This window comes from Centroberyx affinis, unplaced genomic scaffold, assembly GCF_046629955.1.
Source record: "Centroberyx affinis isolate AG114_WGS23_722 - 3 ecotype Tasmania unplaced genomic scaffold, CSIRO-AGI_Caff_v1 ptg001053l_1, whole genome shotgun sequence".
Taxonomy (NCBI): Eukaryota; Metazoa; Chordata; class Actinopteri; order Beryciformes; family Berycidae; genus Centroberyx; species Centroberyx affinis.
This window is the reverse complement of record NW_027279606.1, coordinates 15,692-28,022: the sequence shown is the minus strand read 5'-3', so window position 1 is coordinate 28,022 and position 12,331 is coordinate 15,692. Positions and strand designations below refer to the sequence as shown.

General features: G+C 41.5%; 1 protein-coding gene across 1 annotated transcript in view; it reads left to right on the top strand.

Annotated features, from left to right (window-relative positions):
- LOC139647153 (actin nucleation-promoting factor WASL-like) overlaps positions 1-12,331 on the top strand; it is a 34,762-nt gene extending 22,431 nt beyond the window's left edge. The window contains 7 exon segments of the mRNA XM_071523006.1: positions 1,976-2,165; positions 3,837-3,879; positions 6,125-6,278; positions 7,791-7,936; positions 7,938-8,321; positions 8,415-8,523; positions 9,140-12,331. Of these exon segments, the coding sequence (XP_071379107.1) occupies positions 1,976-2,165; positions 3,837-3,879; positions 6,125-6,278; positions 7,791-7,936; positions 7,938-8,321; positions 8,415-8,523; positions 9,140-9,201 (1,088 nt within the window). The 3' untranslated portion in view covers positions 9,202-12,331.

Genomic DNA, 12,331 nt, shown 5'->3' with positions numbered 1-12,331 from the left:
TCTCAGATCCTGTTTAGCAAGCAGTGTTTACCTGTGGGGTACGAGAATCTCTTTGGATGTGATATCTCCAGCAGAATCTCTCACACAAAGCTCTGGATTTCTGTCCTGATTGAAGCAGAATCTCCGGGATTTGTCCAGCATCAGCTTGTTTTTGACTCATAAATCTACATTAGATTCTTGGAAATTTGATTTGAACCGGGATCTTGCTCGTTCTGACTCTGACGTCTTCTCCAGCTGAGCTTGTTCTCTCCACATTGCCCATGTCCGGTCAGCGTCTACGATGATGTTCTGTACCACCTTCCTATCCGCTCCCTCCGAGGAGTTGGGGTGTGAGGGCGGAGGGGGTGGGGCAGCAGTGGGAGGAGGTGGTGTGGGGCCAGGAGGCTGCCTGTCCACCTTACACTGCCTGGTTCTCCCCCAGGAGGATCTTTACCCTCCTCTCTCCGAGCACGCTGCCCGGCTCTCCCTTTGCCCCGAAGATAGAGCTTGCAGTGTGGTAGGGAAAATGCTCCTCGATGTCAATATAACCACCTGCGGAGCAAGAGATGGCAGGGGCGTATGGGACAGAGTGAGAAGGCAGCGCAGTCAATCAGCCTCACCTTCGCCCAGCAAAACTCCCAAAAGTCCCTGTAGGAAGAGTCCCAAAGGTATGTGCTGTAGCTGAGGCAGAGGTGGGATTTTCCTCTCGTCACTTAATTTGTATGAAGACCGCTGCGGTCATGAAAATAGATTGAATATTAAATAACTTCCTCTTTGCTGAGTGCGATGCAATCTCATATGGAAAAAAACCAAGAAGAAGTGCCTCTTTTTTTAACCTGTTATTTAAAAACATTTTAAAACCTTAAAACCTTGCAACAGTAGTCCTGTTGAGATGGCGTTCAAGGAAAACATTACCAAGAAATGTATATCATTGCAAATCTACAAGCTGCAGACATTCACCATTCACAATAGATACAAGAATTGAATCTGAAATTCTGGCTATTTGGCTGTATTTTACTTGTTGGTGGACGTCAGCACCGGGCTGATCACACTTCATTAATATAAATTCTGTGTTTGTTGGCTGCATGTGTGCGGTGGAGTTGCCATCAGTGTTGGCTGTAAGTGATGGCTTGCTTGTTTGGAGTTCACATTACCATGTGTGGTCATGCCCACTGGGGGGACTGTGTCCAGTCTAATCCACTGCGACAGCTTGAAAATGTCAGAAATGTAGAACACTTTCCATGAACATAAAAACATAAAACACAGTGCTCTGTGCTATTAAGAATGGAATATAATACATGAAGTCTGAACTAGAACTAAAATTAGAACGGATAGAGAGAGATCCCCAGTATCTCCAGCTGAACACCTTTGATGGCAGTTTAAATACGGAAATGAAATATTGTTTCATGTGTGGACAATGACAATGACTGTTCAGCCAAATGCAAAAGTGATAACATGTCACCATCCTGTGTCACAGTGTCCATTTCCGCCAAGTAAGTGTACCTTCCAAATAGTAATTTGTATTTGAATGCCCTGTGCCACCCATTCAAATTGCTTTGAAGAGTTTTGCTTTAAAATGAGACATTCACCATTTGGAAATGTGACACCTACTTCAAAATGACTGAACAAAATGAAAACAAATTATTTTTTTCCATTTTTCAAAGGATGGTAGGCAACGAACTGGTTGACAGAATGAGAACACTTATACAGACCTCTATATTTTAGAGATATTGAATGATCTTCAGGTAATGTGGGGTTTTTTTGTCCTTATAATAGGCATATAGTGTGATTTCCATTGTGGATCATGGATCATCATCAAAGATGGCAAGGCAGGTTTAACATAAAAAAATACTAATACTCTTCTCTGCGGACATAGCAGAAACAATCCCAGAATAGGGCTTCTATAGTTTAAGAGAACGCTGCACTCTGTACGTTGCGTGTGCTGTTGCAGTATGGGAACTGTAGCTCTAACACTCTTCTCTCTGTCGTTATCAAGGCCCAACGTTGCCCATGGCCACTGTCGACATCAAGAACCCGGAGATCAACAATGTGCAGCGTTACCATAACAACTCTCAGGTCAACAACATTGTGCACTCCGCCTTCCCCAAGAAGGAGAAGAAGGTGAAGGGTGGCGGGAAGAAGAAGAAGTTGACCAAGGCAGACATCGGCACACCAAGCAACTTCCAGTGAGTCACTGGGCAGCAGCAGGGTTGGGTTCAGTTCAGCTGATGGATAAACTCTCTCTTTACAGTTGAAACAAAAAGGTGCCGCAGTGTGACAGATAACACGGCAACATAAGTGCAGTCCAAAGATTATGTACAAAAATAGTACATAATAACAATGTATTCTCATTGTCTTCATCAATATATGATACCACAGTCGTATAATCGCATTATCACCGTCACCATTTAGTTCAATTCAAATCAGTTGTTTATTGTCCCGTGAGGGAAGTTTGATTTGCATACATGGACAAAGGGTTTACACATAAACCCTTTGTCCACATAATAAGCACACATAATAGGCTATAGGTGCACAATGAAAATGCAATAAAATGAACACATAATACAAAAACAACAAAACAACACAGCTGATACAATATAGACAGACATCAGTTAATAAATCCAGAAAGGGAGTTAATTGCTGAAATGCAATGACAGTTCGCTCATCATCGCACAAAACCTGCACTGCTGACACACATATATGAGCATCGTCATCACCCTATCACCATCATTTCATTCTCACTTTTAGTTTAAACTTTTCAGGAAGTGGATTACTTTCAAAAGTGAAGATGAAGGGGAAAATTTATAAATATATTAATTTGATTCACTACAAATATTAGGGAAGTTATGAGGGGAAAACACATTGCCCACCACCAGATTTTTATTTTTATGGGGCAATCAAGTTTATTATAGTGTCCCATGTGACATATTGGCCAATAACCGTCTTCTTCTGGCCCACAAGCATCATAAGTGCTGATAAATCTGGGGGAAGTATTAATCCAGGCTATTTCTTATTCATAATCTAATCCTATGGAATATGTACCATGACTGATAATGTGAGGATAATCTGGGCTGTGCTTTCAGGAATGGGGTCAATGGCAGCAGCATTGGTAGTGTGTGGTCAAGCACTGTAGGGGGTTGGGTGAGAGACACAGGTGCCATCCTGGCAACATACAGCTAACTGACCATCACTGCTGCCAGTCTCTGTCTTTATCAGTCTCTGTCTATACCTGTTAGCATGAAAATGTTATTAAGTCTGTTGAGCGAGCACAAAGCCAAATATGCAGAAGTGGACATTGCTAAAATCATGATACGATTATTCTAAGATATTAAGATTTTATTTACTGACAATGTTATTATATAACATTTTATTTGGATTTGGATGGAAATCTATCTTTCTCAAACAAGGAAACTTGTGAAATTCGATTTTAAGGATTCACTAGGTAGCATAATAGAAAGCCACACAAGACAAGGTGTCCGAAACATGTGAAATCTGAAATATCTGGGTGACACATTGATATGTTGACAGATTTACTCCCACTGTCCATGATCTGAACCCTTAAGCCTTTCTTTCATTTTGCCCGATCTCCTACACACACACACACACACACACACACACACACACACACACACACACACACACACACACACACACACTCAAACCTAATGCAATCATACCTTCTGGGCATTTATTTCAATCCCGGTCATCTTTATGGCCCAGTACAATTTAGTAAATGTACACATGGCCATGGATTTCGACTCATCTGTTCTCTTCTTGCCTCTCTCTTCTCTTTTTTGTGTATGTATGTATCTCTTCTGCCGTCTCCTCACCTCTCTCACTTTCTCTCTCTCTTACAGGCACATTGGACACGTGGGTTGGGATCCTAATACAGGCTTTGATGTAAGTATAGAATTCCTGAAACTGTTTGTGTGCACGTGTGTGTGTGTGTGTGTGTGTGTGTGTGTTTGTGTGTGTGTGACTGCACATGTAGGAGTATGTGACTGCTCATCCACTTCGATATCCTCAAAATTTGGCCCATGGGTTTGTGATTTCTGTTTGTCAGTCAGATGTCCTTCTCAGGAACAGATTTTACAAATTCAATATCAGCTCTGAAATATTAAGCCGCGCTGCGTAGCCAAGTCATCACTAGTGTTACACAAGGAGATTTCTGGGGGGAAGGGAATGAACCTGCATCTGCATAATCCACGGATTCATTCCCCCCCCCCCCCCCCAAAAAAAAGCATCATCAGTAATTACGCTGGATGTTGGATGATGAGTATGAGATCATGCAGGTCAGGGGGCTCAGCTGACTATGAAATGAAAAAGATGAAATTCAGATGATTTGGTCTCATAAGTTAATGCTTTCAAGGACTTATGTATTTTTCAATGGGTGACAATTTTCTCACAAGGCTCGCTCACCTCTCACACCCCCGGGATTTAGCTGAAGTGCGAATGAATGAATGCACGAGCGAGCAGGCAGTATAATTTTCAAAACTTCTATCTTCTACTTCTATCTAACGGACAACATTTCTGCCAAAGGCTCTCTTCTCTAAACCTCAGGCTACTGCCAAAATATGAATCAATGAACAAGTGAATGATTTAAATAGAGGGATGCAGATGTAACCTATCATAGAAGTCCTACTTTTCATATTCTTGCTGCAGTTCTGCTACACTGTTGTTCCACCATTAAGAGGAACTGTTTGGAGAAAGATGTAGGATACATGCTGTACGTAGACAACTGAATCATAAGAGTACATCGGAAAAAAAAAAGCCTATTTAATCTGCTGGGCTTTGGGTAGGAAGGGATTTGAATGTATTATACCTAAAGATCAGAATCACTTCATCTGCCAAGTACAATAACAGTAGCGGAGTTTGTCTTGGTGTGGCACTGGTGCACAGTCATATTGACAGATAACAGAGAAACACAACACATACTGACACACATGCTACAGGTGCAATATGACCTCTCATACAGGAAACAGTTGAATAGCTTTTTGTGGCTTTATTGGGTTTTGCTGCATCAACTCTGCTGGCAACAACATGCGATATGAAACACAAAAATGTTGGTTTGATGAGGGGACTTATGTGACAGATAATGATTTAAGCTCTGGCCAGACCTGTTTTGACCTGTACTGGAATCTGGGTTAATGAGTCCTTAATTTTCTTCCTGGGTGCCAACTTGATAGTGTTGCCCAAACACCACCAGGTGGCAGTATGAGGGCTGGCTACAGCATCATGGTCCCATTCTGCATTTTTCATAGAGGGATAGCTCAAAGTGTCTCAAAAAGCAGGATTACTCAGCAATGTAAAACTAAACATTATCTATTATTGCTTGTCACGGTTTGCTCATAATGATACCATTGGTTTGGCTAAAGACATCTATTAGAACCAATGTCTAACTTAAATTTAGCAAATTATTGAAAACATTAAGAATAGTAGTACATGTAATTATTTTACCTGTTGTGTAGCTAACTGGGTGATCCTGTTTCTTCAAATGTCTAACCACACTCTTAACATGTTAGTCACATAGTGTGTTACTGAGCTACAATGTTCATAAATACAGAAATGCAGTGAAGGCACATAACAGATTTTAACATATAAGACCAAAGTGTGTGTGTGTGTGTGTGTGTGTGTGTGTGTGGCTATGAGAGCACCAGGAAAGCCACTCTGCTGATGCCATTATCTCCTCTAGTAATCAGGAGGGTGATACTGTTTTTGATTTGACAAACCTGAGTTGACCTCAGTTGTTGATGTTGCTGGTCTGAGTACCTCACTGAGTGGACTGGACACCAACTGCCACTGTATGAATTCAAATTATTTACTAATCATTTAGTCATATCAGTACAACTCTGAGCAAATGTACCTGAGCAGAATGATCAATCAAATCCCCCCTTCATCCAGACTTCATCTGTTGCTTTTTCTCAAGCTGTTGCACCGTAATAGGCCCGAGCTAATGACAGTGAAATGCTACCTGTTGATGCTTTTGATTGGTAAAGCATGACAGTTATATTGCTAAGGTTAGGGGATGATTGATTAGCACCCATACTAACCCCATGCTGACATACCAATACTGCATGCATCCATGGCACTTCGAATAGAAGCATCTGCCAAATGACACGTGTTCCTCCATGTTCTCCCCCTGCAGCTGAATAACTTGGACCCAGAGTTGAAGAACCTGTTTGATATGTGTGGCATCTCTGAGGCTCAGCTGAAGGACAAGGAGACATCTAAGGTCATCTACGACTTCATCGAGAAGAAAGGAGGAGTGGAGGCCGTCAAAAACGAGCTACGGAGACAAGGTGAGGCAGACAGGAATTTCGGAATCTAAAAAACACATTAGCTGATATACTGTTTGTACAAAACATTAGAGACATCTTCTCTTTCAATAAGATAAACTAGACAAATGAATCCAGGTGAAAAATATTACTGCTTATTCATTTCACCTACTAAATCTCCATACATGAAGGAGAAATGTAGGTGAAGGGGAGGATTGAGTTAAAGAACGATTTTTTTAGACACAATTAGGAAGTGTCCCGCCACTTTGCATTGTCATCTGTATTGGCTTTGATGGACATTTTTGATGTAGAATGGTTCAAATACTGCAGCACAGCCCCCCACCCAGGAAAATATTCTACAGGAACACCTTATGGGTCTTCTGTTGAGTATTGTTTTGTATGCCGTGTTTGCGCTGACAGGAAGCAATGAGGATGTGTATTTGCTCTGACAGATTATGGGATATATGTGACGTGTGCTCTGGCATCAACATAGACCTATTACTTGCCTGGCCGACACAGGCTGTAATTAATCACTAGCAGGTCTTTATTTTCATATGTTAGAACAAGTACAGTACTTTCCACTCAGTAGAATTAACATATCGTCAGTGTCCTGTCTTTTCTTTCCCTCCTATCTCTTCAAATTCTGGCGATAAATTTTTTTAAATATATTTTAGATTGCCAACTCTCTAGTTCCTCTTTTGCCTGCTTTTTCATTTCCAGTTTTATAATCTTGCTTTATTTAAATATATAAAAAATAAATTAAACCTCCATATCTGTCCCCATTTGTAAGAAATATTTGATGACCCTGGAGTCCAACCACTGTACGTAACGTGACCATGTTTGGAAAGTTTTTCAGTCTTTGCAGGACACTGACAATATGTAAATTCTCTATAAAGGGTTGATTGTCCATTTAAGACCAGTGTATAACAGGGTAATCTAACTAGTGTGGTTGTATCCCCAGGTCCGCCCAGGTGGAGTGGTAGGTTTCTATGCATGAATCTGCTGTGACAGCTCATTATTGTGCATATACAGAGTTTTAATGTGACCTAACAATTTAATCTTAGTGTGTGAGGCTTTTACAGGTATTTTTAAGTAGTTTGACAGTTATTGAATTGTTAAATAAATCAGTGAAGCTTTTTCTTCCAGACATTTATAGTTTGTGCTCTAAAATGGCATCTTAACAACAATATTTTTCTTCAGATACTCAGTTTAGAACAGTTACATGAAGCAAGGCTGCCCCCAGTGGCTTGATTTTATAACTGCATGGTGTGACACCAGCAACAGCTAGAGAACTGATGAGCATTTTGGACAGAAGCATGGTGTGAATTCCCTTGACCGCCCAGATCTTGCAAGCTGTCTCTTATTTATGGACGACATTTGGAGGCATTGAGATGTGAAAATAAATCAGAGCTTATGAGATCTGCATGGTCTTACAAGGCTATGATGTGAACTATATATGATGTATAATAATAATTAGTAGTATTTTACTTTTTTTTTTACTTTTTTGACTTTCTTTTGTACTTTTGTCTCCTCCAGCCCCTCCACCCCCTCCATCCAGAGGCGGCGCCCCTCCCCCACCCCCTCACCATGGCTCGGCCCCCCCTCCCCCTCCTCCTGCCCGGGGTCGGGGCGCACCCCCGCCCCCTCCGCCCTCCAGAGCCCCCACCTCTGCGCCCCCACCTCCCCCCGCCCTCCCGGCCAGGCGTGTCCGCTCCCCCGCCTCCTCCCCCGCCCAGCCGAGGTTCTCTCCCCCCTCCCCCTCCCCCATCCCATGCCTCCATGCCTGTGGCGCCTCCCCCGCCGCCGCCTCCTCCCTGCTCGACTCCTTCCAGTGCCGGAGCGCCGCCGCCTCCGCCTCCTCCTCCCCCGCCTCCCGGTCCCCCTCCCCCAGCTCCTCCCCCGCTCCCGGAGGCTAACGGAGGGGAGGGCGGCGGTAAGTCGGCACTGCTGAGTCAGATCAGAGAAGGCACCCAGCTGAAGAAGGTGGAGCAGAAAGAGAGGCCAGTGTCCTCCACCGGCAGAGACGCTCTCCTGGACCAAATCAGACAAGGCATCCAGCTTAAAACTGTGAGTATTCATTCTTCACACACACCCCGTCCCACCCCACCCAGCTGTAGTGAGGTGCTTTAACTTTGTTTACTCCTGCTCTCTTCTCTCCAGAGGGATGATAATCAAGATTCAGCCCCTCCCACCCCGGCCCCCTCGGCAGGCATCGTAGGGGCCCTGATGGAGGTGATGCAGAAGAGGAGCAAGGCCATTCACTCCTCAGGTACACATGCGTACGAAAGCACAGACACACCCTCCATCAAGTCAACTACCTTATAATGTTGTGTTTCTTTTAAAAGATGGAACATTAAGATCAATTTCCACCGTGCCCTCTCTCCCGTCTAACAATTCCTGGGGTTTTTACATGCTGTTATCACAGAAAAACTTACCATGCAACTTATTTCCCTTCCTCATGACGCCATTCACTTTCATTCAACTTCAGACAATATCAAAACCATATTTCAATCATGGCAAATTAAATGTAGTAACTTAAACTATGGAGATGTGTGCATCTACAAAGTATTTGCTAGGCCTCCAACTACATTTGCACATTCTTGATTTACTGCATACATCCAGAAAGCCCCCGACAAACGGGGCAAGAGAAGGCGTGTCAGTGACGTAAAAAAATGTAACAATGGAACAGGGAAGTAAACAAAACACAGCAGCAGCATAGTTTTATCATTCGAACAATCTCAGATACTGAAAAAAAAACAAAAAAAAAACCTTTCTAAATGTTAACGTTACTAGCTCAGCTCCTTTCACCCGAAACTCTCACCACTATCTTTGCTTATACTTTTTTTGCTTATATGAACTGAACTGTATCTCCTTCCCTCCCATAGACGAGGATGATGATGACGACGAAGATGAGGACTTTGAGGATGATGATGAATGGGACGACTAGCGATTTTCTTCCTCCCCCCGAACCCCCGGATGATTATGACACTAAATTGTTCCTGTCTTTCTAAAAAAAAAACAAATCTTTAATTTCAAATTATAAATGTAAATGTTCTATCGATTTGCTGTATATTTTTGTTGCCTTTATGCTTTTTTTATTAATCTGTGCAATACCTCATTTAATCTGTAAATGTCATTCTCGTATCTTACTGTAAAGTTTGTTGTTTCTTCTTTCTCTCTGTCAAATTCTCGCTGCCTGGCTGTATCTCTCTTCTCCATCTCTTTCCAGTGAGTGACACCAGTATCTCACATCTCTCACTTTTGCTCTTTTGCTTTTTCTCTCTCAGTCCATCTGTCTGCATCTCTTTCTCCCCCCTCTCATGTCCCCATCTCTTCTATATTTATCACCTCCATCTTTCTGTCACTCATCCATCTCTCATATGTCACCTCTCCCTCTCCCACACACTCTCACTCTCTCCCTGTCTCTCTCTCGTGTGTTGTCTTGCTCTCATATTCCCTTTCCCCAGATTAACGTGCAATTTTACATCAAATTGTCTGTTGAACTGTAGAGTTGAATGTTTTTTTTTTTCTTTTTCTTTCTTTTGGTCAGTGATTGAAGGGAAGGCTCGGAGAACAATTTGCCAGAAATCCTTCATCATGTCGTCATTGTTAGTTGGAGGGAAAAAAAATCGAACTATTTTCATACCCTGTCGCTCTCTAGTTTATTTTTACTTATTCAAATGATCCTAGTTTAGCACTCTCTTATTTTCTTAAAACAAAGAAGAAAAAAAAAAGAAAAGCTCTTTTTTGGAATATTTAGCTTAATTTGCTGTCAACTGTAAATTTGCTCCAGAGTTTGAGTCTTGTTATATTTTTGCACAAATTGAAAGAGGAGACTCGCTGCATGAATACAGGACAATTTCAGGTCTGTATTGTTATGGAACATACATATGCTTTAAATAATGAGGCAAAATACACTTGGACATTAAGCATTTTTAACCGTTACACACCACACTACACACACACATAGGTAGTCCACAACATTACGGCGGGCTATCTGTTGTGAATTTTAGTTTCTTTATTTTATCATCGTCACACTACAGATTCAGAGGAAATAATGCATTTGTTTTTCTTTTTATCTTCTTTCTCTTTTTTTTTTACAGTAGCTACCAGAGTATCAGTAAATACCTGTTTGTTTGAATCAGGTCATTCATCATGTAAATCTTGAGGAATAAAGACGTTTTAATTTTACAGACCTGACGCTTAATGGGTCCAGATGCTAAGTTACTGTACAGAAACAGTGGAGCTAAATTAGCGTTTATCTGTTATAGACACTAACTGCTAACACAGTAGTATAGGGAGAAACACATTAGATTCGTGGCATTTATTTGGATAAGTAACAATATTTTGTTCACTAAACTAGTTTATGATTAATGAGGTATGTAGGAATAGCTTAAATACAGAATTAAGAAAGTTGTCTATAATTACCTACAAAGACCAAATAAATGTATGCAGATCCAGACCTGGGTCAAATAATATTTGCCAATAATTCTTAGCATGTGTTTTAGTACAAGATGGGTTTGCCACTAAGGACAGTACAATTAGTGCCAGAATGTTTCAGCAATCACAGGAAAGTATTTAAAATCTGATAGTATACTTTTCAGTGATTGACAGATACGCTGGCACTATGTGAAATGTCCTGAGGTGTTAAACCCCACCCATCTGGTGCTAAAGCCAAACGAAACCAAACTATAGCAAGTAACAATTTGACCAGAGTCTTATCCTGACATTATGGCCTAATGTGTGCTCTCTATACTTGCGTGTTGCCTACTAACCAGAATCCATACAGAGTAGCTAAAATGTTTCTACCTTGAAAGACACCAGTGCTGCTCTTTTCAGAGTCATAGACAAAGTTTGGTCACTGCAGGTTTCAATATGGCAGCCATATTTGCTCCACAATAGGCTCTATGCTCAGTGATAACCACTTTGTACAGTGTTGGCTAGCTGCTCCACCTGTTCAGACACTGCATTAACATTTAGCTGAAACATTTTTAAAGCTTTGCAACAGCAATGTTCTGATGCATGTCAAACTTTAGTGAAATAAGAAATGAATGGAAAACCCATTTGTTGTGTTCTACGACCATTGCAAAGCTGGTTTGTAAAAGGTTTTGGCATCTCACTAAGACAATGTTATCTGGGCAGCATTTATGTAATGTAATCAAATAGCTCTTGTGCAAAGAAAAGAAGCAGCCGCATGGCAGCCATACTGCAACCTGGCCAAACTCCCTCTGTCCTCGGCTCTGGCTCCTCTGTGGCAGAGTGCTAATATATCTTTACCTCCACTTCAGGTTAGGCTTCAAGGTCTATAGATTATGATGTTTGGTCACGATTTGTAAAATTAAACAACTGACATGGGAATGGCATGCGACAGGACCAGTGGCTGGGTCCAAAAAAGAAATCCAGTCCCAGCCGCTCAGCTTCTGCATCTTGTTAACGAAACCTGGCTGTGTGGTCGTCGTCGTCTAGATCTGATAATCTAAGACCTTAGTGAGGTTTCCCAAAAGCATGTCAGCATTAAAGAGATATTGTGACAGGTCAAGATGCTATTTTTCTTCATGTGGTACTGGTGAAAAATGTCTACCTTTGTGCTTCAAATACCTTTAAAAACTTGTTAGCAATGTTAGTATTCATGGATTGAAACTAACAGCATTGAGCCGTTGGTATTCTTCATTGTTTTGAATGAGGAATGCTGATATTGCTAACATAATGTTTTTTGGGGGTAGCTGAAGTGCCAATACAGAAACTTTTCGCCCCCACACTGTAACAAGAACCTGGTAAAGAAAAATAACAATGAAATTCAAAATGTCTCTCCTCTGTTTTGGTTTAACCTGTCACACTGTTTGCCAGTAAGTGAAAAGAGGAATGTTGGTGTCCTCTTTAAATTCAGTCTTGGGGAGACAAACTGCTACTTGCTAGAACGCTACTCTTCTCGAATACCAAGATACTTTTGGGAAACCTAGCCATGTTTTCGCTGATGTTAGTTTCTGTAGGTAACTCGGTTAATAAGATGTTATGGACACCAAGCCTTCCCAGTGAGGCTGGACAAATAATGAACTCTTACCTTGTACACTCAAATA